This window comes from Gracilinanus agilis, chromosome 2 (genome assembly GCF_016433145.1).
Source record: "Gracilinanus agilis isolate LMUSP501 chromosome 2, AgileGrace, whole genome shotgun sequence".
Classification (NCBI taxonomy): Eukaryota; Metazoa; Chordata; class Mammalia; order Didelphimorphia; family Didelphidae; genus Gracilinanus; species Gracilinanus agilis.
In genome coordinates, this window is record NC_058131.1 from 300106155 (window position 1) to 300133715 (window position 27561).

Genomic DNA, 27561 nt, shown 5'->3' on the forward strand with positions numbered 1-27561 from the left:
CATCTTCACCAATCTCCACATCTTAAGAGATGGGGAAACTGAGGCTACCAAGGTCCTTGCCAGTTTATCTTACATTCTTTTGTTTGGTGGAGAGAAACTGCCAAAAATCATTAATTGTGGCCACAGCTACAGTCAAAGCCCCTCCTTCTTGAAAATTATTTGAGAACAAGACAGTGGTAAAGGACAAAGAACAGAGAAGTCAAAGCTAGGAGTTGGCAATTAATCAGCATGTGTTTTATATGGGAGGGATGGTAGGGGTGGGCTTGACTCTGGCCAGGCATTAGGAAAAGAGGAAGTGTGATACAGTAGAAAGAGCCCTTAATTTTGCATTTTAAAAAATATTTCTAGGTTGATTTTTGGCTCTGTCCTTTCCTCCCTCCCTTCCCCCAGAAGGATCCTTCCTACTTACCAATTATGTGACCTTAGGCAAGTTATTTCTCTTCCTTGGGCTTCATTTTCCTCATCTGCTAAATAAAGGGGTGGGGTATATACACTAAAATGATTTCAAAGATCCCCTTCTTGATTTGAATCTACAATCCTAAAAACTCTTCCTGGGCTGAGAGTCTTTTCTTTCAGCTCTGAAAACTATCATATTTTAGCCAGCCCTTCTCACTTGGATGAAATAATAATATATTCAGGATCTCTTCCAGCTTTGAGGCTATACTGTATGATTCTAGGATTCTCCTACTGTGCATTAGTAAAGGATACATAAGGGATGGAACTGTAGGCATATGGTTGTTCCAGCTTCCATTGGCCTTGGCTGGCTAAGGTTTGATTTCTCTTGTGGACAGGTCTGCTGCCCAATTTTGAGGAATGAACTGCTTCTTATGGGCCTTCTCCAAAAGAAATAGGGCATTGTTTTTGATAACTCAGTGTCTTTCACTGGCCTTTGCACATAGTAGGAATTTGCCAAGTGCCTTTTGAAGTGAAGAAAAACCTGGAAGTGCACTCCAAGATTCTCTAATCAAAGGCCAAGAAGGGTCTGGAAGCAATTTCAGAAGTCAGAATGAAATTTCAGATACCTTGGGCAGTATCTCAGTGGATCATGAAAAACTGATTCAGTATTTGAATATTTGGGGCCCAGGCTTCATGTCTGAGCATGGCCCTCTGTAGTATGTGCAGAGATTTTTATGTGTAGAAATCATAGAAAAAGGTGACATCTTTGAATGATTCAACGATAAAGGATCTTTTCAGAGGTTTTATTTTCTGCTCTGAGTCTTCTAGATTTGGAGAGGGAAAAAAAGGAGATTTTGGAAGTGAGAAGTATATCTACACTCAATTTGAATAACAATTATCTAGTACTTTAAGGGAAGTAGATGCTGTAATAATTCTCATTGTATAGATGAGTAAACTGAGTCAGAGAGGTTAAATGACTTGTCCAGGCAGGATTCCATTTCCTATTATCTTGACTCCCAATTCAATATTCTCTCTAACATCCCATTAAATTCTCACTGAGTTGCCTCAAATTAGCCTACTAGTTATTCCCATTCTCATCCTGCTTTCATGCCCTCACCCTCTGCCAGTCCTGACAGGAACACAATCCCTTCTCCTCTACTACTAGTCTAAACTCTTCTTTTCCTTTAATGCTCAGATCTGGTACTCCCTCCTACATCATTTTGTCAGCTGAAAAGCATTCCTGCCTCAAATTGTCCTAGAGTTCTTTGTCTGGATCTATCCTTTGTCATTGACACACTCTACCTTGTCTTTTTCTTTTTGGATACATCTTGTTTACCCCTTTATTAGACTGTAAAATCCTTGAAGGCAGAGAACCTATTGTTTCTCATTTTTATATCTCTAACCCTTGAGGATTATGTTACGCATACTGTTAGTTGTTTATTGAATTGAATTGCATTCACAATATAATTGGAAGCCTGCAAATTAAAGAGAGAAATAAAGCCCTTAGATACCCTTTCTATCTGATAGCTTGGATTTTGTGAGTTTAGTGACATGTACCTCCCTCTCTCTTTGTGGGTCACAGTCTTTTCCATTCGTGTTGTTTGAGGTTAATGCCTTATTTCTTTTATGAATCATTTTGGAGAATGGCTCAAGAGGTCTCTGGGAAAAAGCCATTTGTAGGGATGGTTATTGGAGAGAGACAGCATGGGAAAAAGAGTCTGTGGCCCATTTCACACATGGAGAAGCAGAGACAAGAACTAGACCCCAGAATAGCCATCTGTTTTTGGCTGAGGGAAGATGCCAGCCCAGGCTTTCCACAATGGTGAAGAGAAGAGGTCACCTGTTTAGTTTTTTGTCTTACAGCCTGGGTTTGGCATAACTAGTTTAGAGAATACACCAAATATTGAGGGAAAGATGTTGGCCCCAACATACTCTTTGATTCCCCTTGCATTTGCTGAAAGTGGCCTTTTCCTGAATAGCTCTCCCAGAGAGTGGGGAAGGGTTGATGGGCAGTGAGTGATTCTTGCCAAGGCCAACCCTGGCCCTTAGCAACATCCAACTCACAACACAACTGGGAAGTTGGCTTTTCTTCTCTCAGTATCCTCCTATTTACGATTCCCCCCACTCCAACTGCCCACTGCTGCCTTCTGAGGTTCCCCACTGAGGGTCCCACCTGGCTTGCCCCAGATAACTGTTACCTTTCCTTTCTTCTTCTAGTCCCCCTGATTGTTTCTTTCTGATAATGGATGCTGAAGATTGAATTAGATAAACTAATCCCAGCTCATATGCTCCTTTTATAATCTGATGATGTTTTTATAGGCTATTATAATGGTAAGGGACTTCAGGAAGGGTCATTGAATTTATGGGGAAACTGATACCTAGAGACAGGAAAGTATAGTTATCCCTTCCAGAGGACAGACTGACTTAATCCAATCAAACTGCTTATGATTCACTTAAAAGACCCTTAAAGAACAACTTTGCTGGTGGGAACTTAGATTAAGATGTCAGGCCAGGGGGTAGCAATGTTTTGGGGGAAGGGGAGAATTCCCAGTGCCATTCTTCATACTATTGTGGACAGCCACTTATTGTGTCTATGCAAAAGGCAATCGGTCCTCAATGACAGAATTTCTGTGGTATGGCAACCCAGGCAGCTCTCTGCAAATAAGAATCCCTCATATGGATACACACTTTCCTTTTCAGCTTCCTTTCACATCTATTATTCAGCTTATTCTTATAGCAAGTCTATTGTGAAATAGACACACCATAGTAGACTGCGTAGAGTTTGAGATTCGAAATCCAGAAGACTTAAGTTCAAGTCTCATTTTTGACAATTACTGACTGGGATCATAGGCTAATCATACCCTCTCAGGGCCTCAGTTTTCTCAGTGATAAAATGGGAGTAATAATATCCACCTTAGAGTTTTGGGACTCCAGTGAGATATTGCATGTAGAGCACTTTGCAACCTCTAAGAGCTATATAAATATTAAGTTATCATTATGTAAGTTGGGGGGGTCGCTAGCATTATTAACGTCTGTTTGACAATTCAGGAAACTGAGCCTGAGCGAATATAATTGATTTTAAAATTACAGAATCGCAGTTGGAAAGACCCCAAAGGTCATCTAATTCAAACCATACCTATTTAGGCATTCCCTATTATAACTTTTCTGAGAAGTGGTCATGTAATCCATCTGATTACCTACATCGATGGGTAATTTACCACCTCGTGAGGCAGCCCATTCCGCTGCTTGTTCAAAGTCACACAGGTAGTTAGTCATGGAGGCAGGTCTAGAACTCTGATTAGGAATGGTCACAGAGCGAATGAGGGAATAAAAAAAAAACTTTCCTGCAAGAAAGTATGATTTTCCCCTGCAGCCATCTGTCCAAAACCTGCCATTCCCAAATTCACTTCCACGTGGGTTCAAGCTGTCCTTTGCTGCTGGCTGCCCTCTTACTCCTCAATCCAAAAGCAAAATAAACACCAAAACCCTCAGAACACACGGACACTCTCACGCACACACACAAAAAAAAACTGTTCTTGCCCTAGATGAAAGAATTTCTAGATGAGACTCCGGTCTAGGGTAAGATCAGATACACTCACTATTCATCTCTTTTTTACTCTTTGGAAAAAAACCAATGTAACATTCACCCAGGATGCAGAGTCATATGGAAATAATGATGGTGGTTGGGAGGAAGCAAGATGAGGTTTGAATCTTTGGTTGTACCGTTCTAAAAATACTTCATTGTTATATTTGACTGCAACAACAACAGTTACATTCCCTGCCCTCCTTTTACGAGGCTGCTATGTAACAGAACATCTTTCCTTTATTTCCTCTGTTCCTTGGCATGGGCTAGGAAACATACTGACGTGGGGACATTTGCATTTTAGAGTATAATTCCCCTGAGTCTGAGTCCCCCCAGGGCAGCTATTATTAGTTGCCTTGTTTTGTTGGGTGACTGTGTGAATCGGAGTGTGTTTACGGGGTAGGTTCTCTAATAGAAGACTTTGGTTCTCTCTTAATAATATATTCTCTGGTGGGTCTTATTTCCAAAGCACCACAGTAGGGAACCATGGCTCCCCTGGGCTTAGCTCCATTTTTTTTTCTTTCACAACAACATTTTATCTAGTGTTTTTATGGGGAGGATACTGACCAGCTGAATGGGATATTTCCTACTCGATAGATAGGCCAACTATGGACCTTCTTTCTCTAGCTCATTATTACATGTGCTGGACTTAGAAGAGGGAATGTGTGCTTCTGAGGGAGAGGATTCAGAGAATCATAAATAGCTTTTGAGCTGGAAGAAACTTCAGACACTATGTAGTCTAACCTCTTCATTGTACAGATGTGGAACTGAGGCTAAATAACTGGCCCGAGGTGACACTGGTGGTGAGAGGGCAGAGATGAGATTTGAACTCACATTCTGAAGATTCCAAATCCATTCCTCTTTTCAGTGTACCATTCTGCCTTTCTTAAACTCTGAGGGGAGAACTCCCTCTGTCTACCTTGAATGATAGTCTAATAAAACCCTCCCATCCTGGCTCAAGCTCAGTAGATTTCCAAGAAGTAGTTTAAAAATTGTCTTCTTTCAAATGGGAGATGAGTCATCCTGACTCATTTCAGGGCAATAATCCCTGAAAGGAGCTAGGGAAAGGAAAGTCTTTGGAAACAACTCACAGAAAAGTCTACTCCAAGAATCTAATTGATCCATCAAACAGTCAATCAGTGAACATTTTGTAAAACTCTTACCTTCCATCTTATGTTGATACTGTGTATTGCTTTCAAGGTAAAAGAGCAGTCAGGGGTAGGCAATGGTGGGGTTAAGTGACTTGGGTCAACACAGCTAGGAAGTATCAGAGGTCATATTTGAACCCAGGACCTTCTGACTCTCAATCCATAGAACCACTTAGCTGATCCAGTCAGTAAATATTTTTAAAGCATCTACATGAACTTGGCACTCTACTAGATACTAGAGATATACAGCTGAAAGTGAAACACTTCCCCTCAAGGAGCTTCCATTCTATTATTCTTCATTGTGATTGATGGATTGGTCCTTGATCCTCATGCTCTATTCTGATGAGAGTGGACTGGCAGCCACCATTTGAAGACCTCCAGTGTGAGAAAGAACTCACTGCTTCCTAATGCAGCTCATCCTGTTACATGGTCAAGACCATACAGCTAGCTCCTGGTCATGACAGGATTAGAGCAAAAGCCTTGCGACTTCCAGTCTGGTGTTAGGCTTGTTGATGGCCCTGTGGAATAGGTCAGAGAATAGTTGGCCAGAGCCACTCAAGTGCACTGAATTTTTCACACTTGTTCAATCACTTCTCTTTCCTTTTCCTTCTCTTTACAAGTACCATGCCTCAAAATAGAGATTCCTAAAAGCTCAGGAGTTCCGAATTTAATTGAGTCACTCACACAAGACAGATTCTGTGGCCAAGCATGGTGTGACACTCACTTCCTGCTGATCCAGAGTGGCAGACAACAGCCTAGCTTGTTGTCTGTGAGGTGAAGGGAAAAACCTCACACAGGCTTTCCCCTTCGTGCAAAGGAGATGCTGCTTCCCCGCCCACCTAGGCAAGCAATTTTCAGGGATTCTTTCAAGGCAAATGGAGGCCGTCATTTTGGGGAATTTCATGATGACCCAGTGGGCTGTTGTTCTGAGAGGAGCGTGTGGGGTGAACAACAAGCACCCCACAAACCAACTCTTTAGTGATAGATGAAGCACTGGTGAAGCAAGATAAGCACGGTCCATGCTTTCTTGGGGTAGAGTGAAGAAAAGGAATCTGAACCCCAGACATGCCAGCCTAGCATCACTGCCCTGGCAGGGAGGAGGGATGTCACCTGGCTTTTAGAGGGAGCCATGGATATCACTCTCAGTTTTAATGAAGTGTATTAACTAAATTGTGTTCTGAGTATTCATTCAGCCCTGTTTATAGCACGCTCTCGAGTACGTTTACTGTTTGTCAGAAGTGCAAACTAGTGAACATATGAAGCTTTAAGACAGGCCATCTGTTCGTCTTAGACCCTTGGACGATTGTCAAACTGTTCTAAAAATAAGCCCACACAAATGACAAGGGGAGGGGGGGACACAGGTGATTTTTTTTCCTCAGCACCACACAGCAGAAAAGGGAAGAAAGCTGTCCATCCTCACAACTCAAAGAAATGGGGAGGGAGAGGAAGAAGGAAGGAAGGAGGGAGGGAGGAGAAAGAGAAGGAATGACAATAGGTGAGAGAAGGAATGACAGTAGGTGGGATATCCCATTCGTCTTCTTTTCATCTGGTTTCTTCTCCCTTTTGGGTCATGATTTACCACGAGAACCTATCACGTTTAGGGCTAGTCTGGTACTAATTAAAGATTCATGCTCTTCTTCACAACCCCAAACCCCCAGTGGGGAATACTAATATACTAATCTCCCAGTCGCTTAAAGTGGGGTCCAGGCCATGTCCTTCGCTGAAGTAATTTCTTTGTAAAGTCAAGGTGGCAAAAACAAAACCAAACCAAACCAAAATGGATCTCTATGATGGAGCTGGAACTCTCAAACTCAAGGAACCAGATGAAGGTCTAGAGAAGGAGGGAGGCAGGGGCTGGCAGAAGGAAATGCAGAGTGATAGTTTGTCTGCCTCTTAAAATAGGACTTGTGACAATGATGACAATTCTCATTCATACATAGGTTGCTTCTAGCAGACTGTCTCACTTGAAATTGGGAAGACTCAAGTTTAGATCTCATTTCAGACACTTAGCTCTGTGACCCTAAATAAGTTACTTAAACTCTCTTCCTCAGTTTCCTCAGTTGTAAAATGAGGTTAAGAATAGCACAAGGTTATTTATTGTAAGGATCAAATCAGATAATGTTATGTAAAATGCTTTGCAACCCTTAAAGTATAATAGATTTTCCTATGGTGTTTTAGAGTTAGGTAATATACAAGTCTCTGAGTTAGATAATATAAGTATTATTATCTTTATAGATAAGGAAATAGAGGTGATGTTATATAATTTCATGACAAGAGTATTTTCCTTGTTGGGACCTTAGTTTTTCATCTTCAAATGAGAGGTTTAGACTTAGATCTTTGAGGTAATTTACAGCTTGATAGCCTGTGATCCTGCGATTTGCCCATAATTAACTAAGCTAGTAAATAAATGTCTGTCCAAGCAAGGAAAAAGCATAGCTGTCAGTTCTTTAAGGCCACAGTCATCAAAATAACATCTATTTAGCTCCTACTGTGTGTCCTATATCATCTTGGGTGTCTCATGAGGATACAGAAGAGAGGGTTCTCTGCCTATAAGGAATTTATGTTCTGCCTAGAAGAAAAGGTACCTGTTGGGAAGTAAGCAGGGTGGTTAAGGCTGTTGGGTATTCAGGTTTGATGTTGTCCTGCCATGCATTTAAGCAGTCAGGCAAGAAGAGCTTTGTTCTGGTGACAGTTCGATTTTTCCAACCTTCAGCCCAGGAAGCACCATGAAGGAGTGGGCTTTTCAGGTTAAGGCAAGGTGGTCCAGTTGAAAGAAAACTGAATTGGGAGTGAGAGAACTTAGTTTCAAATACTTGATCCGCCAGTGTGTCCTTTGACAAGTCGTTTAATCTCTCTGGGCCTTAGTTTTCTCAAGTATAAAGTGAGTTGATAAGACTAAATCATTTGTAAGTTCCATTCCAGCTCTAAATTTCTGATCTCATAATTCTCACCCAGCACTACAGGGGCCACTCTGAGACCCATCCATCTTGAAATATCCCTTCCTACAATCGTCCTAGAGAGATAGAAATGGTGGGTGTGCCTAGAACATAGATTAATAGAAGAACAGGGATGGAGAACTGCAATGTCAGGATATGTAGGGAAGAAGCCAAAATGGGAGGGGGGAAGATTCTCAGGCCTTCCCGACATGCTAGTGTGGTAGTCCTTGGAAAGAAAAAAATATAGTAATTAATGGATATCATTGTCATCATCAACACGTTAGCCCATCACATAGAAAGGTTCTTGCAACACCACCCCTAGCATATTCAGCCTTCACTACTGCTTATGTGGTTCTTGGGAATATTTTTTCCTCTCTGCTCATGAGATTTCTAGAAGGAGAGAGCCTGGGAAGAAGCCAGATCAGTTAGTCTGGACATGCCTCCATCCTCTTCTGTGAGTCCAACCCTGGGCTAAGGGGAGGAAGCTAGAGTAGAAGAATACTCAGCCCTGGCCTCAAGGTGCTTTCCTTGTCCTTGGGAAGAGGGGAAAAAATACTGTATTCTTTTCTGTAAGATGGGGATGATACTTGCATTTCCTAATTCATAGGGCTGTTGGGAGGAAAGTAGTTTGAGAATTGTGAATTATTAAAATATCACTAATCTTCACCAATGTATACTTTCACTAAATTAATATTTAGAATGAAAAGACAGGACTCTTTTTAAAAGATCTTGATGTCAAGAAAGATTGAAGACAAAAGGAAAAGTACATGGCAGAAGATAAGTAGATAGATAGGAAAAGACAAACATGAACTTGGACAGATTTAGAGAGATAGTCAAGGATAGAAGGGCCTGGCATGCTGTGGTTTACAGGGTCACAAAGAGTCTGGCATGATTGAACAATAACGAGCTAATATTTCTTATGCATGAAGGAGCCATGGTCTCTGACTTCAGTTTCTATGTTAGTTATAGGAATAAGGCAATGTGCCCCCCCAAAAAAACCCTAGAAAAATGTAAAAGTAATATGCTAACGGATATATGCGTAGAGAATGTCTTGATGGGTGGGATAGGCCATAGACAGCTTCCTAGAAAAGATGGCCAACACATCCCTCTATCTCCCTGGCTTTAAGCTTCCACATTGTTCTAGGGGAAGAGAATCCAGCTACTGGCCTGTGAGCTCCTTCCAGGTAGGAACCGTCCTATATTTATCTTTGTATCCCTCACTGCTCGGCACAGAGTGGGGGCTCAGAAAATATTTTGAGCAAATACAGCACAAAGCAAGCAGTTCCTCTTAGTCTTGGCTGCAGAGGGTGAAAAAAGAGCAATTTCTTCAACTCTTCTCTCAATCCCAGATGGGGTCTTGCCTCCCTAAGATGCTCATGGCTTCTGTTGGCATCCAGAGTGGCCTGCCAGCCTCCCCATGGTGTCCCTTCACCCATCTCTAACATATGGTCCTGGGGTGCGTGAGCATGGCTTTCCTAGGCAGTCTGTCTCCAGAACAGGCTTGTACCAAATACCTCGATCCACAGCAGATGCACAATTACACTACAGAGTGGATGGATTATGGCCTCAAACCATCATCTCCTCCCTTCCCTCTCCTCCCCCCTCCCCACCTTTGCTGTTTTATTTTATTCACCTGCTCCTCTGTCGTACACCTGTGACTTGCTGGCAGGCGGGGAGAGCCCTGGCGTGAATGCCAGCCTCAAAGTGGGTCTTCCTCCACCGCCAGCCCCCTCCCTTTCCCCTCCGGGGCCTTTAGGAGGCCAGGAAGTGTTTGGTTTCGGTGTCGGTAGCATCTTTAAAAACCGATTTTCCTCCTTCTCTGAAAGGCCTAAATATAGCACGGGTGTAAACAGAGAAATAGACATTAAGCCAAAATGCCCTTGTGAGAACCATGCCGGGTGGAAGGAGCCCTTTAAGAAGGCTTGATTAAGTTCCCCTATATATCCCTCATACTGTAGCTCGAAGCCGTGGGGGGAAGGAGCTGCAGCTTCTTTTAGGGTTATTGAACTGTGTGAATTTTCAGCCGATCAGCGAGGAGTTACTTAGCACAGGTGTTTGGGTAATTGGGAGGCCCTGGATGACAAGGGGCACTTTTCGTCCCTCCATCCCACACTCCCACCCCGTGTGGGAGCCTACGCCAATTCCTGAGCCTGCCTGGCAAGTCTTCTCTTGCCTTATTAAGTTTCGACAAAGATTTGCACTTATTTGGGGGGGACCCAGGGCCTACCCCACTCATTTTGACACGAAAAGCACACAGTGCTTTGTTGTCTTGTTTAAATGTTCTTTGTGTGGGTAAGTCTTTTCTCTCCAGCTAGCCTTGGAGCCCCACGGGGACAAAGACTGGGTCTTCTCTTTCCCTTTGTTTCTCACTTTGTGCTCTGGACCTCACTTAGGATCTCAGCAAGGAGAAGTAACTAGAATTTGGAGCTCCCACCTGCTCTTTCCCTATATCCTGTATATGGACTTCTAGGAAGAGGTTCCAGTTCACAAGATGCTGCCATCTACTTTTGTATTCTGTTCTCCAGATGTTTGGTCCACACTCCTTGCCTCCATGCTGAGGGAGTGAGTGAGGACTGAATTCATAGGATTATAATGGAGAACCAGAAGGAATCCCTGAGTCCTTTCAGCCCATTTCACTTCATTTTACAGTCGGGAAAAAAAAATGAAGGTGAGATTTGTCCCAGGCCATACTTGTCTTAAAAGTATCATATGTGGGGTTTAGATCCAGGACCCTTGAATTCAGAACCACTGCTGCTTCCAGGCCCATGAGTGTATATGTAGAGAACCAAGCACCAAATTACCCACTTTTCCTCTTCCAGACCTGTTTCTCCATGTATAAAATAAGAAAGTTGAACTAGAGGATAAATCTAAAATTGAAAAGGGTCTTAGAGGCCATGTATCTTATGCCCTAAATCATATAGGTAGTAAATTTCAGAGGTGGTATTTGTACTTTTCCAGGAAGTTACTCCTAACATCATTGATCTCTATTCCCTTTTTTCTCTTTTTTTTCCCCCTCTTCTCTCTTATTGCTTGTCTCTTTCTCTTGGTCTCTCTGTCTCTCTCCCTTCCTCCCTCCTCTTTCCATCTCTGTCTCTGGATGTGAAAGGAGTCAGGAAGACTTTGGTTGTATCAATTCTGATGACCCCCTGAGCAGGTCGCTTAGCTAACTCCTCAGTGCCCCAAACAAATGATAAACTATTTCAGTATTTGCTTTGGTAGAAGAAATTTCCACAATGGGAGTTTACTCTAATGAATGACACCAAAGGTTTTTTTTTTTAAATGCACTATATAAAAGGAAATGTATTATTTCCATTCTAGTAATTTCATGAGATTGGGGTAAGGAAAAGGACTTAAGAAATTCCCCTATATCCTTACTACTCCTTTCTTGTGAAATGCTAATAATTGAGAAGACACAAATTATGTCTGTAGGAGGAAAGCTAATTCATGGCATAATACAATTTGTTAGCCATCTTTAGATTCTGTAGACTGGAATTTAAGTCTTGCCTTTGCCCTTTTCTTATTCCCTATGTCATCCTGGGCAAGTCATCATCCTTCTTTGGTCCTCATCTTTCTTTTCTGTAAAATTCCAGGGATTAAACTCAACCTCTAATCTCTTTTCCAGCGCTAAATCTTGTGTGTGTACATGTGGGCATTTCTGTGTGTGTGTGTGTGTGTGTGTGTGTGTTATATAATGTATGTATGTATATTTTGAAGATAGATCTGCCTCCACTCAGATTCTCTCTTCCTTTGCCTCACTGTGGTGTGGAGGTGATCAAGGGTTTGTAAAGATCAGGCCAGTGGGGTACATTTTCTGGCAGCGCCTATCAAACTGGAAAGCATCCATTCCACTACAGGCATGGCGATAGACTCCGTATCTGTTGTCTGAGGACTAGTCTTTGGAAGTGTGAAGAGTCTCATCCCAACGCTGTCCATTAAGTCTTCTAGTACGTCTGCCAAGCACCTCTGAAATCATAGATCGCGGGAGTGCTGAAGCAGAAAGATCCGTGCTTTCTTCAGGAAACAACAGCATCTGTGACTGGCCATGACCAGCCCCTGAAATAGGTTTTCTAGAGTCTTGAACTAGGCATTGAAGGATGCTAGGTAGGCTTTGGATAGTCAAAGAGAGGTGAGCTTTCTAGGCAGAGGGAACAGCGTGAGCAAAGGTGTGGAAGCAGGATGGAGCTGGCATGTCCGTGTTGATTGAAGTGGAAAGGGGAAGAGTAGGGGAATGGTGAGGTCACTTTTGTTCTTCTGCTCACCCCGAATGGCGCCAGCACATCCTCCTTCTCTGTCATCTGTGGGCTCAGCATGCTTGTGGGCAGGGGAGGCTTCACTCCGAGAGCTTCATTATCAGATTTAAAGCCACATACCATTCCTTTATTGACCTGCCTCTTGCAATCAATGATAGAGCCACACAGGTTTGAAATCATGTTTCCTGCCAGTGGAGTGTGTACCCTGGATCCAGTGCTGATGGTGCATTATCTCCTAAGTGATACCACCGAAATGAGGATGGGTCCTTTCTGGCATGGAGGGGCCAGGGTTCGATCCCACTATGGTGGACTTGTGGTTCCTTTGCCTTTATTATTATTACTGGTATTCTGTACAACCTAAAAATAGAATCCTAACAAAGTGAGATTGGAATAGTCATTATCACACTGAGCCAGAAGCAGGCCGGAGAACAAGGAGAGGACCAAAGGTAGATTGGGATTTTTTTTCATTCCCCCACCAGGGGGAAAATGTGTGCCCCCTACCCAAAACAAAACAACCCACCCCTCAGTTTCCCTTCTGGGAGGGTAGGGTCAAGCTTTTTAATTATATTGGAGGAGTTTGTCAATGTGGCCAATAATCCATTTACAGTAATAATTCTCTTTAGTGACTTTATTCTTCCTCTTCTCTCCCTTCTCTCTCTCCCCTCTCCATATACCCTTTGTTTGGAGATGCTGGTTCTTAGCTGACCAGTAAAAATTGCAGGGTCTTCTTATCTGCAAGAGATGAAATGGGAGGTGTTTTTTCCCCATTATGAAAAAGGAAATTGTGTTTCCAGGTTCCCCTGTAATCTGATTCATTCAGAAGATGAGTTTGGGTTCTGGATTGAAAAGGCATATTTATATATTCCCCCTAAATAATTATCCAATTTAGCCCATAAAGCATGTGTCATGATTCTTTTGCCTCTTTGTCTTTGGAGGACTTGAAGATACACTTGGCCAAAGTGAAGATCATGGGATTTAAAAACCAAAGAAGACATTGGAGAACACCTAATCTAGCCTCCTGAATATTTAGAGGGAGAAACTCGAATGCATAGAAAGGAAATGAATTGTGCAAACTCCTTTCATTAGAGTTGGTGCTGGGACTCAGAGCTCTAAGTTGAGGTCCGTTCCCAATTCTAGTCTGCTCATTTAGAATTCTGGCTTTGGCACCAACCAACCAAGGCGACTTCTCCTCTTTGGGTCTGCATTTCGAGCTCTGTAAAATGAGCAGTTAAACTATTAGTCCTTTAGATCCCATCCAGCTCGAATATTTTATAGTTCTACCATAGGTTATCAGGCTTTTAAAAATGGGTACCAGACACTAATTCTAGTTCGTGTTTTCCAGATAAAGCACATTCTTTTTTCTAAGGTCCTGATTGTGCGTTGAAAGTTACAGGTGCTTAATACCAGTGTCATCTTGGGTATGTCACCTAAACTTCTTGGGCCTCAGTTTCTTCACTTGTAAAATGAGGGGTTAGTGAACTATCTGGCTTCAAGAGGGCCGTTCCTGCTCTAGATAGAGGATCCCATGTTCCTCTGCTCAAATTGTCTAGAGTTTCTCCTGTGCTGAAGAACTTAAAGCAAGCTGTAGGAACTCAACACCACTTCTGACACCTGGTGGTCAGTTGGTGGCGCTGCATGATCTGGAAACTACCCGGGCTGTAAATGGGGTCAGGGCTACCTGGAGTGTCCTGGCCCATGAATGGAGATTCATGCGTTAACTCTTTTCACAAGATAGTTATCATTAGATGGATGCCATTATGGTAGTCCAGAAAAGTCCTCTAGAACCAAGAAGCTTTTGCTTCTTTCTCCTTCCTCTTTCTGTGAGATTTATAACATTAATCCAGACTTTTTATAAGGAATATAATGCAAATTAGTGCAAAAAGACCTGGACATGTAGCAGGAATCCCGGATCTGCCACTGACAAGCTGTGGGATCATATGGAAGTCACTCTCTTTCCCTGGGCCTCAGTTTCTTCCTCTGTAAAATGAAAGGGGTTGAACCAGATGACTGCTAAAGTCCTTTTTGACAAGGATAATTCATTGATTCCAAATGGATGATTTCTGACAGGGTAAAGGACCAGATTGTACTTGGAACAAGGGAATAGGTAAAACTGATTTCCTCTTCATTTTGTAGACTTCTCTGAGGCCAGTGGGGCCAGTTTACGTCCCTTCTCGGGCCAAATAGGACCTGGTTATGATCTATGAGAGGCTGTGCTTCTGCCCCTAATGGAGCTTCCTCTGAGTCCCTGGGTAGGGAGGCGCCATTCCCCCAAGGAAGTAGAAGCCGTTTGGTTGAAGGCTCCAGAACCCGGCTCCTAAATTACATCATGATTTATTTCTCTCTGGCACAAAGCAGCATGACCGGATCGTAATACTTCCCTCCTCGAGATCGAAGCGATTCTGGGATGGCAGGTGCTGGTTACAGCCCTGCTCGAATGAGGAGAGCGAAGAGGGAGAGAGAGCCCAAGCACAGGGGTTGTTTACCGAGCCCCACAGCCAAGGCTCCCCATCCTTTAAAAAGTGCTTTTCCTTCAGGGTGACACGCCAATGGTTTCTGTGCTGTGGGTACAGCTCGGCTGCAACTGCTGAAGTGTTTCTTGGATTGAGAAGTGCAGGGCGCAATCTGGTGCTTCTCCCTGCCAGCCCTCGGAGCCACTACCGGGAGAATAAAAAGGGAAATGTGGCGGGGAGGTCTCAAGGTGATAAGAGATTTATTTTCCTCTTAATTGTTACAGCAAAGATAATTCCCAAGGAGGGGAAAAGGGGGGGCCCTTTTAATGTCTCTTCCCTCCCCTGATGTTGCCTCTTCTCTCAGAGTATTCATGTCCCGATGGTCGTACTTGACTGGTCTCAGAAAAGAAAGAGAGAGAAAGAGAGAGAGAGAGAGAGGGCGAGAAGGCGCCCAGGTCTGTGCCAGCATTAACAGATCTCCGAGTACAAAGCGAGTGTGCTGGATTGGCAGCCGTTACTTACGAGTCCTTTTTCTTTATTACATTTTGTTTGGTAATAATTGAGAAGCTTTTATGCGGCGCTCCGCGTAAATGGCACTGAGTAGGAGGGTATGGACATGCTTTCTATTATTCTGCCCCTCATGCGTGTCTCCTTTTCTCGTGTTTCCAGAACCACACGTTGAGCCAGCACGCGCAGTGAGCTTCTGGCACTACAGGACTCCTCTCTGCAGAAGACTTGACGGAGACACAGTGGGGAGGGCCATTTGAGCATTACATCCAATCAAAGTGTCATTTGCAACCCAGATGTAAAACTCTAATGATTTGGCCATGAGGCGCTGCTATTATAAGCAGCTGGAAATGAATATTAATGGAAGAGATTAAAAGTATTCCATGCTCAGTATTTTTTATTGTCCCGCTTTAGCTAGTATACTTTGAGAGCTTCCGCGGCAGACTACGTTTCTAGCGTTAGAGAGATCGCTTTTTGGTGCTGTTGTCCTTCGTTGCTTCCTGTATTATATTGATAGTTTCCCCCCTAAAAAAAAAAAATTAAAAAAAGGTTAGCTGTGATTTTTTTTTCTGTTCTTTCTTTTCTGTTCTTTCTTTCTTTTATTGTTGCTTTGTTAAACTCCTTTTTAATTGCAATCCTAGGTAATTGTGCATTGTGATGTGATTGCTTGGCTATCGTCTGAATATTCCTTTTTAATTTTTTAATTAAAGACTAATGCTTTGATTGGATTTGCCAGTTCACCGGACAGTGATTAAAACTATGTAATGAATATAATCGGTTTCAGTGCAACTGGATGGTCTGCTTTTTAAATGTGACTTAATCTGATTGCAATAACTAGTACAGTTCAATAAAGGGAATACATGCAATTAGCGTCTTGGTGTTTGAATCTGGGCCTCGATCCGCACATAATTTTTTTCTGCACCTGTATATGTGTGTGTGTGTGTGTGTGTGTGTGTGTGTGTGTGTGTGTGTGTTTGCGTGTATGTTTTGGGAAAAGAAAATGACAGTAATATTGGTTTCCCAAGGGGAGGGCTAGGGATAAGGGTGGGGGTGGATGGAGAATTTTCATAACCCATAAAACCTGACTGAAAATTGAATAGGGCAACAAAATACACCTCTTTCTACCCTGTCAGCCAGCTCTCTGTCCCCCTGGTGGTGAATGACCATGTGTACCCTCTTCAGGCCAAGCTCAGATGGCTGTCACAGGCTCCAGGCCAGTACTTAATCCCCGTTGCCAAAGAACAATCAATCAGTCCACAAGCATTTATTATTAGAGGATTTACAGTGCAAAGGGACCTGAAACATCATCTAGAGCGGGTCAGCCCCCTTATTTTACATGGGAAGGAAACTGAGACCCAGAGAGAAGACGGAATTGAGGTCACACAGCTAACCCCCAGCAAGTAGATCTTCATTCCAAATTCAGCACAGAATGCAAGACACCCACTTAAGAGGATGCGATCCCAAAAGGAGGTAAGTGGCCATGGAGGGCCTTTGTGACCTGAAAGAATGACTGTTTCCAAAGAAATGAGATTACTTAGCAGAACACATTCACATCCATAGAATCACTTTCTTTCAGTCTCATTCTTCTTATTACTATTCCTCCTTTTAGGAGGCAGTGTGGCTTTGTGTTACAAGGGCTGCCTTCAGATCAGGAAGACTTGGATTTGAGGGTGACACCCTCTCCGTTCTGGCTATGTGATCGAGAACAAGCCTTAACTGATCGGTGCTCCTCGTCATTTTCTAAGTTACAGATGAGTTGTGCATGCTTAGACGGTTAAGCTAGGAGTTCCCCACCATGGTAAAATCACAGACCCATCCTGTGTTCCTGCGACCCTTGGGGGTCCTTCCCTGCCTCCCGTGCTACTCTTATGATTCTGTTTCCAAGATCCAAAGCTGGAATATCAGAAACTCCCCCCACGCCCCAATACATTTTCATAGGAGGCAGGAAAATGTATTACTTAGCTCTGGAGCACTGAAATAAAAGAATTGGGCTGATGATCATAATTATCACTGCCATATCTAAAACCGTGATATTGTAGAATAATTTTTTAGCCTCTCTACTTTCATCTTTTGTATTGCAGGGGTGATATCTAATACTTCTTTTCACTAAAGGACTAAGTTAAATACTAGCAATATAGCAATCATTATTCTTTATAGACACTCAGTGATCTTTTAACATTTTCTATACCTCTGTCACATTATGATTTCAGTGACACATAGAATGCTGTGGATAGATCTAATCACATTCATTCCCTGCTCAGAAATCTTCTAAAGCTTCTGATTCCTCTTCAGGTAAAATATAAATTCCTCAGCCTGGCATTTAAAGCTCTCCACTCTCTTGCTCCAAGCTACCTTTCCTTTTTTATTCCAAATTATTCTCTGTGTCACAATTTATGTTCCAATGGACTACTAGCTGTACATTCCCTGACTACGTGGATTTGTGTAGGGAATTCCCGCCCCCTCTCCCCCATACACACACCAGTGTATGCTCTCGTATTTATTTGGCGAAATCCTCTTATTTCAAGGCCTAGTTCAGATGATCATCACCTCCAGGAAAGTCTATCCTGGTATCCCAGCTATATGCACAAAATCTCCGCTTTAGATCCAAGACCTGTTTATCAGCATTGGCTGCAGGTTCATTTGATTAGATCCCTGTCTGGACTTGGTTAAATCATTTTTTCCTCCCTATCTTTGGTTAATGAGATAGCATCCTCGAACTTTAGAATCCAAGAACCCAACCTCTGGGCTACAAGGTTCATCTTCACTTCAGTGACAATCTATGAATCTCACAAGACACAGAAGCTCTCTAGGCTTCAATTTCCCCATCTGTTGAAAGAGGACAGTGTCCTGAATGACCTCTAAAATTCCTTCTGCTCTAAATAGATGTTCCTATGATTCTGTGATTTTTTTTTTCCCCACTGAATTTGGGAGATAAAGACTGACTCCGGAAGTGATTGTATTATTATTATATTTTAAAACCTTTACCCATCAGCCTTAGAATCAATACCGTGTGTTGGTTCTAAGGCAGAAGAGCAGCTGTAAGGGCTAGGCAATGGAGGTTAAGTGACTTGCGCAGGGTCACATAGCTAGGAAGTATTTGAACCCAGGACTTCCCTTCTCTATCTACTGAGTCACTTAGCTGCCCCCTTGTGATTTTATTATTGTTGGAGTCGAACAGAAAATAGAATCTCAAAACTGGAAAGGGACTTAGAACATAAAATCAACAAAACTGAGAGGGAGCACAAAACAGAATGTCAAGGCTGAAAGGATTTTACAACAGAATGCCAAGGCTGAAAGAGAACTCAGAAATCATTTGGTCCAATTCCCCTCCTACTTTGTCAACGAGAAAATTGAGAACCAAGGAAGAATACTTAGAGTGGAGAGTGTGACCAGGGAAGATCTCTGTGGCTTAGGCAGCCTTAAACTTAGGGCAAGGCAGAGACAGTGATGGAGAGAGAGAGAAAGAGAGAGAGACAGAGACAGAGAGACAGAGAAAAACAGACACAGAGACAGTGATGGAGAGAGACAGAGACAGAGAAAAACAGACATGGAGAGACAGAGAGACAGACAGTGAGAGAAAAACAGACAGAGAGAGAGAGAGGGAGGGAGGGAGGAAGGGAGTTGTGTGTAAGGCATTAAAGAGAAGTTACCAGGGCATGGGCAGGGTAGGTGTCAAATCTGGTTCTTCCTGGTAGTTAGTGGAGGATGAGGAGAATCTCGGGGTCTGGTGGGTTATTGAGGAGTGGGATATGTTTGAGGACCTTCAATCACTGGCCAGCTTAGTTGTGTCCCCTAGGTTCACTCCTCTGGAAATCTATGTATCTCCAGCCATTAAATCACTTGGAAAAAATACTGGAGGAGTTGGTGGGAAGGAAGAATTACAGAAGCCTAAGGCAGCAATTGTATTATTATCCCATTTTTATGGGTTATGGCCCATTGGCCCATTGTGTCTTGTCTGGCCGTTGGTTTACAAGGGGAGAAGACCCAGGACCTGATCAATGTGGACCATGTGTTGCATGGCCTGTGACTCAGTGTACACTTGGGGGGCCAAAGGAAATCTGGCTTCTAACCAAGTAAGAGTTTTAATCACGAAGAAAAATCTATAATAATGAAATCTTCCCAGCCTGTTCTGGCCCACAATGGTCTCTCCGGCCTCTGAACTCAGAGCATTTAGGATCTGTACAGCCACTGTAGAACTTAATTACATACTTCCTTGTGACAGCTCTTCAATGGTTATCTTGTATTATTGATATTTAACTTTTCCTGCCTGTTGGTTTGACCTGCTTCCCTACACAATAAACTCCTAGGGGCTTGGGACCTCATCTTACCTATCTTTGTAGTCCCTGGACCCTCACACTGGTTAAATGATTGATAACAACACAAAGGTTTATACAGTTCCTTTCAAACAATTATTGATTGCATATGTATATTATTATCTTGTAAAATTTCTTTGGCCTTCAAGGACCTTCCAACTAGGGCTAAGGCTTTGATCCCAGCCACCGTTCCTTATTCAACCCAGACAGCTTTCTATTGTGTAGGCTCAGGGAGATGGAAGAGGGCTTCCTGGAGGAGGCAAGCTTGGAGGCCACCTGCTAGATAGAGAACTCCATCTTCACCAGCACCACAACCCACATCCACCCCTGATCCATAGCAGATCCCCAACAGACTATAATCAATAATAATAACTAACATTCCTATATCACTTGTTATGTGCCAGGCACTGTGTACATTCTTAATAATTATTATTTCATTTGATCCTCACAACAGTGCTGGGAAGCAGATGCTATAATTACCCCCTTTAACAGATGAGGAAATGGAAGTTAAGTGACTTGCTCAGGGTCACACGGCTAAGCAGTGTCTGAGTCCAGGTTTGAAGTTAGGTCTTTCTGATTTGAGGTTTTCCACTCAAGATGACCCAATGGACCACCTTAGCTGAACTAGAGATGAAAGAATCCAACCTCCTCGTTGCCCAAGGAGCAGAAGGGAAGTGTCTAAACATCATATAGGAAGTAGTAGAGATGGAATTAAACTCAGTTTTTCCAGCTGCAAATACAGAGCTCTTCACTACGCCTCACTGCCTCTAACAGTGACATAATAATGTGGAGAACAGAATTTAGTATCAAAGTGATCTTAGAGAGTCCCATTTCATATTCTCTCCACAGTAGCCAGTAGATGGGAAGAGGTACTAAAGTAGTAAAAGAATATGAATCCTCTCTCATCCTCCATGTATCCATAACTACCTCTTTCCCTTCTTTCTGCTGCTCTAGAAGGTAGAGAACCTTTTTGGCTAATTCACAACTCATGTCACTCATGATAGCCATTTGTAAAGCATTTACCCTGGCCACCCTCCTCATCCCTCACCTGCCAGAATCTCGGACTCATGCTCTGGGACCCTGGAGCAAACAGGAAAGAAATCCACCCCTCGGAGGCATCTTCCTACAAGGGAGGGGATCCGCGGTACAGAGCATTCGAAATAAGATAGAATCCAGGGCTGCATAGGATCATAAATTAGAGCTAGAAATTGCTTTAGAGAGTTCATATATTCCCAATCCCTCATTTTACAGATGAGGAAACTGAGGCCTGGTGAGGAGAAATAATTTGCTCAAAGCCATCCAGCTAGCAAGGAGCATAACTAAGATTCACCCTTGGGTCCTCTCTGGACCCAAGGTGCTTCCCAATTCTCTGCACTGTTTATTTGTATGAAATACAACACTGTGTTTCACTATGCAATTAAATTTTGCTCAGGCTAAGGATAAAAATGAGTTTTCATTCCTCAAGCGTATCCTGAATAGGGAGGAAGGCCAGGGGAAGACTATTCTGAAAGTCAGGGGGAATCTCAAATGTTATTTTTTTTTAAAAGAGAAAAAAAAAAAGCACAATAGATACATTTCAGGTAATTGAGAGTTGACTGTAAATATTGGTCCATATTAGCATCTGCTTCGGATTGTAAGCTCTTGGAGGGTAAGGGTTGCCTGACGGGCCAGAGCAGAGCCCGGCCCGCTTTCCCAGGCAAACAGGAAGCCGAAGTCCCTAGAAGTTGTCTCCGTTAGCTTGGCCCACCAAGGCCTTTCTGTGGGCTTCTCTCCCCTGAGCCCCAACTGGTCTAATTTCAGGTGCTTGTCTAATTCATGCCGCAGGCTGCAGGCAGAATGTAGTTAGAGCTGTATTGCTGTTAACTTATTTGTGGAGTTATTAATTACTGAAAGGCGCAAACCGTGCTTCTTTGCATAAAAATATGTTTGAGCAGTTTCTACTTAAACTTTAAAGAGAACGTTAATCAATTTCATTTTAACAAAATGACCTTAAGCAGGGAAAAAATGATGTTATTTGCCCAAACAGGCAAATTAATTTCCCTCTCTTGAGAAATCTGGAAAATTTCCAGAAATAGCTATGTATAATTTACACCTGCCCTGGTCCTTCCTGAGTTCTGGGCCCAGCCCGACCCAACTTAAAAGACTCCCAGCCGCCCATTCACCGAGGCAGCCACGAGAGCCCGTCGTGCCTGAAAGAGAGATCTGCCCTCTCGCGCCCTCCCCCCACCTTCCCCACCCCCACCCGGGGCTCCCCAAGCCCGGGCCCTCGTTCTCCCCTCTTGGCCTTTGACTGGGGCCCCGAGAAGGCAGGCGCGAGTCGAAACGGAGGGGCGATACGATCTCCGGGAGCTCCGTTCCCGTCAAGGTCATGAAGAAAAAAGCCGCCAGGAAGGGCAAGGCCCTGCAAGGGACTGGGGCTTCTCCGCATGAGGCATCTTGGGAATGGCAAAGATGGAGCCACACAGCAGGTAATTATCCTGCCAACCTCCAGGCTTTGTTCAGCAGGCACGTGACTGAGCAGATGAACGGCGGAGGGGTAAGTTTGCTTATCCTGTCTATTTCCATTCCCCTCTCCCGCCCCCCCAAGGAATTGCAATGACAGCGGTGTGTCCGAATGTTAAAATGTGCTATATGGTGATTACATTCCACCATGCCCTATTGCCGTGGTGCACGCCGGAACGAATGCTCCGCTGTGACATCGAGAAGCGGCCTCCGTGCTTTCTGTACGGGACTGAGACTTTGGAGCCCGTCTGAGGACGGTGGGGCGGGGAAGAGGACTCCGCTAAGACCTCCCTCCGATGCTTTATCATCGTGTCGGGGGGACCCGGGGCTCCCCGAGGCACTGCCGCTAGCATCGGGGTCCGATCGGTCTCTACCTTTTTGGAAAACCCTTCCAAGATGGGCCTGGCAGTGTATCTGCCGTAGGTGAGTCAAGGAGCAGCCACGCTCAGTTGGGGGGGGGGGGTCGCCCCTCACCCCTCTGTGGCCTGCGAGGAAAGGCCAGTCGTGGCCACAAGGACCCTCCAAAGCCACAGAGGATCCAGGGAGTCAGTCGCAGGTTCTTCTGGAAGTACTGAAGTTGTGAGGGAAGAAGGAGTAAGTTTGATGTTTTAATGAGGGAGACAGATTCTACTAGCTGTGAGAAGCAAAATTAATATACAGTATCTCCAAGTATTATATTTAATAAGATTTATGGATAATAACTTGAAGAAAAAAAGAAAAGAAAGAGACAAAATAAAGGCCTGAGTAAAGCCAGCTTTCCCAGCTGCATATGTGGGAAAAGAGAGCAAGAAGGGCAGAATGACAGAACTTGTCTATACACATAAGGATGCAAACGTGGGGACGAAGGGAAAGGGATGCTGGGAGATGAAGTCCAAGGGTACAAGATTTTCTAAGTATATACAGTGCAATGTAGGGCTTAGAGTCAGAAAGACCTGAGTGAAGGCCCTTAATTGCTATGTGAATCTGGGGGTGAGTCATTAACTTCTTTCAGGCTCAGTTTCCTTATCTGTAAAATGGTGATAATAATAGTGCTGACCTTGTAGAGTTGTTGTGAGATGAAATGTAGCTAAAGCATTTGATAAAAAAGCAATCTATAAGGGCAGCTGGGGAGCTCAGTGGATTGAGAGCCAGGCCTAGAGAAGGGAGGTCCTAGGTTCAAATCCGGCCTCAGACACTTCCCAGCTGTGTGACCCTGGGCAAGTCACTTGACCCCCATTGCCTACCCTTACCACTCTTCCACCTAGGAGCCAATACACAGGAGTTAAGGGATAAAAAAAAAAGCAATCTATAAATATGATGATGATGATGATGATGATGATGATGATGATGATGACCACCACATACTATATAGGGGCCATGGTTTGGCCCCATTCTGACTAAATCTAAGGAGGAATGAATGCTTTAGAAACAAATTCTGCTCTATTGAGCTTTTCAGGCCTCAAAATACTTTATACTTTTGAAAGTATTTTCATATATATTGGGTTATTTACTTTCTAAATGAAGGGGTGGTGTTTCATGGCCTCTCAGGTCCATTCGAGCTCTAAAGACATGATACTATAAGTAAAAAGAGGCCCAAGCAAAAACTGGCCATCTGGAGAAAGAGAGATCATTTCTCAGCTCTAGGTCGCAGCCTTGGCTCCTATAGAATGATAGACAAATGAGGTGGATGGGATAGGTAGTATCCCAAGGACACTGTAGACAGGATTCACGATTTATGCAGGACTTCTCATAGTTCTGAACTCCTGGAAATCTGTGCTGCTTTCCCTCCCTAGCCCAACCCTCTTCCTAGAAAAGCAATCTGGCAGCGTGAATGGAGGGCTGGCCTTGGGCTCAAGAAGACCTAGATTTGGATTTTCTTTGGACATCTGTGTGACTGGGCAAAGTACTTCACTTCCCAGGGCCCTCAAAAGTTGTTTTTTTTTTTAAATACTACAAGTCATAAGCGAGAGTCTCATTGGTGTCAGCAGAGAGAATTTCCATACCAGAAGTTCTCTCCACAAAAGAGGAGATGGTCATCATTTCTCAGATAAGAAAACTGACGCTCAAAGAAATCAAATGATTTGCACAAAGTTACACAAGTCAGAGGTGCAATTGGAGCCCAATTCCTGTGGATTCCAGAGTTCAGATTCTTTCCACTATATCGTAGTTTCCGAACTGGGTTTCAAGGCCTTTCCATAAACCACAAGTCACCTCTGCCCTCCAAAGACCTCGGATCTCAAAGGAGATTAAGGCCCTTTGCCAGAATGAGTCATGCTTTCTTCTCACAAGCAGAACTTTTTCAACTAGAGTCCATCTCTCCTTTGTTCATGTGCAGCAAACAGGTGGAATTCTTCAAGAACTTTTCTGTTGCAGTCGGTCAGAGCACCACCTCCTGCAGCCATTCCTAGGGCTAGAACGTTCCAGCTCTAAAGGAAGGGCAGTTGCAGGCTCTGCAAATGCTAAACCAGACCGAGCCTCTGGCACGGTTTGGTTATTGGCTCAATAGAGAACCACTTCTTCCAGAACACTCAGGCAGTGTTATAGAATAGACTGGGAACCAGAAACCAGAGTTATAATAATAATAACAGCTACCATTTCAATATCACTTTAAGGATCTCCCCAACGACCCTATGAGGTTGGGGCTATTATGATCCCCATTTCAGACATGAGGCTGAAAGTTTAGTTGAGTTGCCCAGGGTCCGACAGGGTCTAGAAAAGGATTTGAATGAAGTCTTCCAGACTCTAAGCCTGTTCCCTATCCTCTGTTCCAGCTGATTTACCTCTAACCCACTCACTGTGTGACCATCAGCAAGTGTTTTTCCTTCTCTGGACCTCAGTGTTTTACTCTGTAAAAATGAAGAGGTTTGTATCAGCTCTGACCCTCTATATTTTTCTGTTTCTATGGCAAGTGCTATTTCAATGTTAACTATTATTATTATTATTATTATTAGGAGGAAGAGGAAAAGGAGAAAGAAGAGAAGGAAGAAATGGAGGAGGAGAAGAAAAGAGGTAGTTTCCCAGGGACTGGAGCTGGAGCACTCTCAGATCAGCTGCAGGCTTTCAGCTATACAGTCTTGCCCCATTATCCTGTAGGAGCCAATGCTGTGGCCTAGAGCTGCGAAATGATTTCTTCTTCCCCGGGTATACAGAATTTTGCTCCAGCCTCTCCTTTGAACTTAAAGGTTTATAGGATCATACATTTAGAGCTGGAATACACCTTGGAGACCATCAAACCTGACTACTTAATTTTAAAATTAAAAAAAAATTTAAACCTTTACCTTTCATCTTGGAATCAATATTATGTTTTGGTTCCAAGGCAGAAGAGTGGTAATGGCTAGGCCATGGGGGTTAAGTGACTTGCCCAGGGTCATACAGCTAAAAAGTGTCTGAGGCTAGATTTGAACCCAGGACTTCCCATCTCTAGACTTAGCTCTCAATTTTAATTTTAAATTTTATCTTTTATTTTATTCCCGTAACAAATTTCCACATAAGTTTTCCAAAGTTACATGATTCATATTGTCTCCCTTCCCTCTCGCCTCCCCACTCCTGGAATTGACAAGCAATTGCACTGGGTTATACATGCATTATCATGCAATTACTTCATTTTAAAGATGAGAAAATGGAGACCCATAAAGGTGAAAGGACATGCACAGGGTTCTAATAGGAATATAAGTTGGTATTTTCATACTCATATTTTCATTTACCTTGATCTTCCTCATATTAGGCTAATTTATGTACTTGCCCATCATCATCATCATTGTCATCGTCATCATCATTAGTGTTGTTATTATTATTATTATTCCTGTAAGTTCTTTGCGAGCAGGGTGCGTGTCTTCTGTCTTGGCTCGTGGCCCAGTAAAGAATGTCCCCATAAAGCCACCATCTCCGTAGCATTGACTCAGTTTGTCTAGCCAGTAGACCAAGAGCAGGGCTTTTCATGTAAGAGGCTCTTAATACTGACTGTAGGAGTAAAGTGACAAAGCTCTCCTTCTCCTTGGTCTTCCAACCTTCCTTTCTCCCCTCCACCCTGCCTAAATCTTTAAAGTTGGCTGGATTACCCAAAGGGGTGGATGAGTAGCCAGAGTCATGTTGGACAGCAGGGAGTTGTAGGTTGCCTCTTGGGAACTGAAAAGGTTTAGGAACCCAAACTAATCATTAGGATCTGAAGGGGACTTGTTGATATTTAGGGCTACAAAAGCTATTTTATCTCTCTTGTGTTTCATGAAATTCTAGCAGGTCATTCTACCTTGGTGACGTCTGGATCTGGCATCGGTCCAGGCTAGACCAGGAGATAAGCCTACGGAATCCTAGCTCAGAAAGGTAGGAATCTGGGTTCCATTCCTGTAAGTTCAAGGAACAAAGAAACCCACAGGTGGGTGTACACAATATCATGCTTGGCATTTTCCATAGCATTAGGGTTGTTAGGTAGCTTCAAAGTCTTACATGGAATAGCACATAAAACCAAATGTCTACTAGTCCAATCTAGAGGCACCTATCATTCCTGTCATCCCCAGTGCTCCTGGAGGAGCCCCTGGGAAATTTTCTGTGAGCCAATTTGCATCCCAATACTTTTATTCAATGATAACAAAAAGCAGTGGTTTTATCCCTATCGGGTAATAATACGTAGAGTTCAGAACATGAAGGAATAATAGCAGGATAGTGACTTGGCCCAGCACAGTTTCTATCTAAGCTCCATTAAGCAGGACAAGAACAGTGATAGTAATCTAAACATGATGTCTGAAGGAATGACAGCAGGGGTCACGTCTATCCAAATACTGTGAAACGAAATGAGAAATGCAGCATCAGTAATAGTAATAGTCCTCTGAACATTAAGTATTAAAAAAATAATAGCAAGATAGTGACTTGTCCTGGAACCATTTCTAGCTGAACTTTTCAAATAAAAGATGAAAATAGTTGAGGGACATTAGAGGGGCAGGAGGGCATTGTGCACCACTGAGGGCTGGTCTGAAAGTCAAGAAGACCTTGGTTCCAGTCTTATTTCTGACACCCCCACCCCCAGCCCCACACAGATGGCCTTCCTTTATGAGACTGTAAGCTCCTTGAGGGTAGGGACTTCCTTCCATATCCACATTGATAAGCACATAGTGGGCACTTAAGAAATGTTTATTGATTGATTTTGGTTGTGTGCTTCTGGACAAGTCACAAAATCTCTCAGCGTTTCAGACAATTCTCTAAGTTTATAAATTGCAAACTACCTGCTGGTCTCCCTATCCCAGTGAAATCATAAGTCCTGGTCACAAATAGCTAACATTTTTCAAGGTTTGCAAAATGCTTAGGTGTCCCCATGTAACAAAACAGGGTTCCCCTGTTCCCCCTGGCTACACATCCATTATCTTATTACTTGATATTTACAACAACCCTATGAGATACGTGCCCTTAGAGGTTTTATTTGATAGATGATGAAACAGAGGCTCTGAGTGATTACCTGACTCGCCCAGGGTCACACAGCTAGAAGAGGTCAGAGATGGGTTTGTCC

The 27561-nt window shown here is 43.3% G+C and overlaps 1 protein-coding gene across 1 annotated transcript in view; it reads left to right on the forward strand.

Moving 5' to 3' along the window:
• The window catches only part of ZNF423 (zinc finger protein 423), a 350075-nt gene extending 333945 nt beyond the window's left edge, over window positions 1-16130 (forward strand). Inside the window, exon 7 of the mRNA XM_044664166.1 lies at window positions 15433-16130. Within this exon, the coding sequence (XP_044520101.1) occupies window positions 15433-15462 (30 nt within the window). The 3' untranslated portion in view covers window positions 15463-16130. The remainder of the gene's footprint in view (window positions 1-15432) is intronic.
• Window positions 16131-27561: the final 11431 nt, after the last annotated feature.